At 45.3% G+C, this 4,052-nt stretch overlaps 1 protein-coding gene across 1 annotated transcript; it reads right to left on the reverse strand.

The window, feature by feature from the left end:
- Positions 1-3: 3 nt before the first annotated feature.
- Positions 4-2,016, reverse strand: LOC123965227 (protocadherin gamma-C5-like; the record flags this gene model as incomplete). Its single annotated transcript, XM_046041802.1, has 1 exon — positions 4-2,016. A coding segment is annotated over exon 1 (2,013 nt), but the record flags the coding sequence as incomplete, so codon positions are not given.
- Between the last annotated feature and the right edge of the window lie 2,036 nt (positions 2,017-4,052).

The raw sequence follows: 4,052 nt of genomic DNA on the forward strand, positions 1-4,052 counted from the left end.
GATGGACACCGTGACGGTGGAGGACTGGACCGGTTCCCCGTCGTCCTTGATCTCTATAAGCAGCCTCTGAGAGGAGTCGTCCTGCTCGGACGCAGCGCGTTTAGTCCTCACCTCCCCTGTGTACAGATTGACAGTGAACAGAGAGGCGTCTGTGGCCTCCGCCAGTCTGTAGGAGATCCAGGCGTTATGGCCCGAGTCAGCGTCCACGGCCGTCACCTTTGTGACCAGGTGACCCGCTTTAGCGGAGCGGGGCATCCTCTGGTGAGAGAGGGAGCCCAGGGCAGCGGAGGAGGGGTAAATAACAGCGGGGGCATTGTCATTCTGGTCCAGGATAAAAACATGGACAGTGGCGTTGCTGCTGAGAGACGGAGAGCCCTGGTCCTTTGCCTGAACCTGAATCTGAAACACCTTCAGTTTCTCATAGTCAAACGAGTGCATGCTGTAGATGCTGCCGTTATCTGAGTTAATGTAAACATAAGATGAGACAGACACGTCCTGCACTTTAGAGTCCAGTATAGAGTAAGAGATTTTGGCGTTTTCACCAAAATCCAGGTCAGATGCTGATACTGAGTACAGTATAGACCCTGGTACCCCGTTCTCTTTTAAATATACATTATAGGAGGGCTGAGTGAATACAGGAGGGTTGTCATTCACATCAGTGATGCTGACTGGTATAATTTTCTTACTAGAGAGAGGAGGAGAGCCTGAATCAGTGGCTGTTATCTCAATATTATACTCTGAGAAACTCTCTCGGTCTAAAGCACCACTGGTAACCAGTTCGTAATTATTAGAGAACGATGGTTTCAGAGTGAAAGGAGAACGTTTGGGAAGCTGTAACTTCACTTTACCATTATCACCAGAGTCAACGTCTCGTGAACTGATCAAAGCCACAACTGTGCCACTTGGTGCGTCCTCGCGTACAGGACTGGGTTTTGAAGTAAGCACAATTTCTGGAGCATTATCATTTATGTCCTCTATGTCCAACTGTACACGACAGTGGCCCTCCATTTCTGGAGTGCCTTTGTCTTTAGCAGTTATATCGATGAGGTATGATTTAGAAGTCTCATAATCTAATGCTCCTTTTAATACAATTTCTCCTGTGATATCATTGATTTCAAATGTTGATAGCACAAAGTCTGGAGTGCGGGACCCGAAAGAATATTTAACTTCACCATTGAGACCATCATCGGCATCTGTAGCTGTCAGTTTAATCACAAATGTTCCTTTGGTGCTGTTCTCTTTTAAAGACACTTTGTACTCGTTTTCATTGAATAATGGAAAATTGTCGTTATTATCAAGTACTGTAATGATAATCTTACAGGTTCCCGATTTGACCGGGTTTCCCCCGTCTAATGCTGTCAGCAGCAGCTGATGGAGTGCATTCTTTTCCCGGTCTAATGGCTTTTCTAACACTAGTTCTGGGACAGCTTTACCATTTTTAGTGTCTTTAAATTTTAGAGAAAAATACTCGTTTTTGCTTAGAGAGTAAGTTTTCAAAGAATTGCTTCCAACATCAGGGTCCTCCGCGCTCTCTAGAGGAAAGCGTTTGCCAATTGCAACTGATTCTGGTATTTTAAGATTAATCTCCTGTGTAAGAAAACTAGGAGAATTGTCATTTGTGTCTCTTATTTCCACTTCAATTCGATGCGACTGCAAAGGATTTTCAACAACTACTTGCAGAGGTAGAACACAGCTGGCGCTTTGTCCGCATAAAGCCTCTCTGTCTATTCTGTCATTCACCACCAGCTCGCCCTTCCCCGCATCCACACTGAAATACTGCTCACCAGCCTCAGAGGCGACACGCATCTTGCGGTCAAACATGTCTGTTAGTCCCAAACCAAGATCTTTGGCTAGATTTCCTACCACAGAGCCCTGTTTCAGTTCTTCCGGAATGCTGTAACGTGTTTGTCCGTTTATTGTACTCCACAATAGAAAGAAATGATGCCACCAAAGCGCCTGCCATCTCCAGTCTCGGTATCCCATTCTCTTTGTTATCCTTGGTCCGTTACAACACATTAATTCCAATCGAGATCATGTTTATAACGATGTTGGAATCCATGATGGTAGATAATATCCCCAAAGAAACATTTCCACAATGTTTGAGCATGACTGTAAGCTAAAGTTCTTATGTTTAAATCTTAGAAAATGTGAGCTCATAGCTGTCTCCCTCCTCCAGCCCTTTGCATTCAAAGTGTTACAGCGGTAAGGCTGCATGGGGGCAGGGACTAGATTGCTTTGTACAGTTCTGAATCCTATTGGTGCACAACATCCATTTCCACCATCCAATGAGAGGGAAACTGATCGACACTCTTAAAGTGACAGCATCTATACCCTTTGTAAGCTTTCATGTGGAATGATGATGACAAATATTACTGAATGTCAAATACATGAGAAAGCCTCATAGGTGTCAAACATAGAAGATACATGAAAAACACTTTCCCATCAATGCCCCAAAGTAATTTAAAAGATAAAATTAAATTTTTCATCACAGATACTGTGGACGCAACAAAAATAATAAACAATCATCTAAAGTAAATATAACTGCATAAAGTAAATAAATCGACACTGTTCTGACGTTACATGATCCTGGCTAAATTTCACAGTCGCTGTCCAGTCTCATGGTGCTGAATTGTTAAAATGAGTGTGCACACTACATTGATGCATGTCACTATTTTAACCGTCTCTGAATACATTTATTGCAAAGTGCTTAGATTTTCTCACATTCAAATCAAATCTAAAAAAGACATTGCGAAATCTAACGACGAAAACAGACAGGAAAGAGGGCAAACAGGCAGACCAACCGACCCATGGCCTACTGCAGACAGACAGACAGATATATATCTTTAGTTTGCACAGTTGATTGACTATCACAACAAACTATGCTATGATCGAGTATGTCCTGTAATACATAAACATAGCAATGTTTTCTTTCAATTATTAAGATCAATGGTTGTTTTCTGCTCACCTGCTGGCTCTCAAAGGTCCAGGTGCTGTCGGGTAAAGACGCATCCAGGACACTGATCACCTCCTTAAAGTCAGTGGTGCTGCTGGGTTTAATCAAAGTGAAATCACTGTACTCTGACATCGGAGACATACAGGACCTGAAGGACTGACTCTGAGACAACATGTCTCCTCCCAGGACCTCCACGTACTTTATAGGTCCGTCAGTATTGAGTTGTATCTGCAGGTTTCTGTTGGGGTTCTTGTAATCATCACAGTCGCTCCGTCTCGTGCAGCAACTACCGCTGCTTCTGCTGTTCCTGATGCATTTAACCGCTAAGATGAGAAAAGTCAGCAGAGACAGCACGGACACCGAGGCCAGAGAGAGAATCAGATAAAGGGTGATTCTCCCAGTTTTCTTGCTTGGCTCGGCCGCTTTCTGTCGGAGGTCTAAGATGGGCTCATGGAGGCCGTCCTCCAGCATGATGGACACCGTGACGGTGGAGGACTGGACCGGTTCCCCGTCGTCCTTGATCTCTATAAGCAGCCTCTGAGAGGAGTCGTCCTGCTCGGACGCAGCGCGTTTAGTCCTCACCTCCCCTGTGTACAGATTGACAGTGAACAGAGAGGCGTCTGTGGCCTCCGCCAGTCTGTAGGAGATCCAGGCGTTATGGCCCGAGTCAGCGTCCACGGCCGTCACCTTTGTGACCAGGTGACCCGCTTTAGCGGAGCGGGGCATCCTCTGGTGAGAGAGGGAGCCCAGGGCAGCGGAGGAGGGGTAAATAACAGCGGGGGCATTGTCATTCTGGTCCAGGATAAAAACATGGACGGTGGCGTTGCTGCTGAGAGACGGAGAGCCCTGGTCCTTTGCCTGAACCTGAATCTGAAACACCTTCAGTTTCTCATAGTCAAACGAGTGCATGCTGTAGATGCTGCCGTTATCTGAGTTAATGTAAACATAAGATGAGACAGACACGTCCTGCACTTTAGAGTCCAGTATAGAGTAAGAGATTTTGGCGTTTTCACCAAAATCCAGGTCAGATGCTGATACTGAGTACAGTATAGACCCTGGTACCCCGTTCTCTTTTAAATATACATTATAGGAGGGCTGA

The sequence above is a fragment of the Micropterus dolomieu genome, unplaced genomic scaffold (assembly GCF_021292245.1).
Source record: "Micropterus dolomieu isolate WLL.071019.BEF.003 ecotype Adirondacks unplaced genomic scaffold, ASM2129224v1 contig_8905, whole genome shotgun sequence".
Taxonomy (NCBI): Eukaryota; Metazoa; Chordata; class Actinopteri; order Centrarchiformes; family Centrarchidae; genus Micropterus; species Micropterus dolomieu.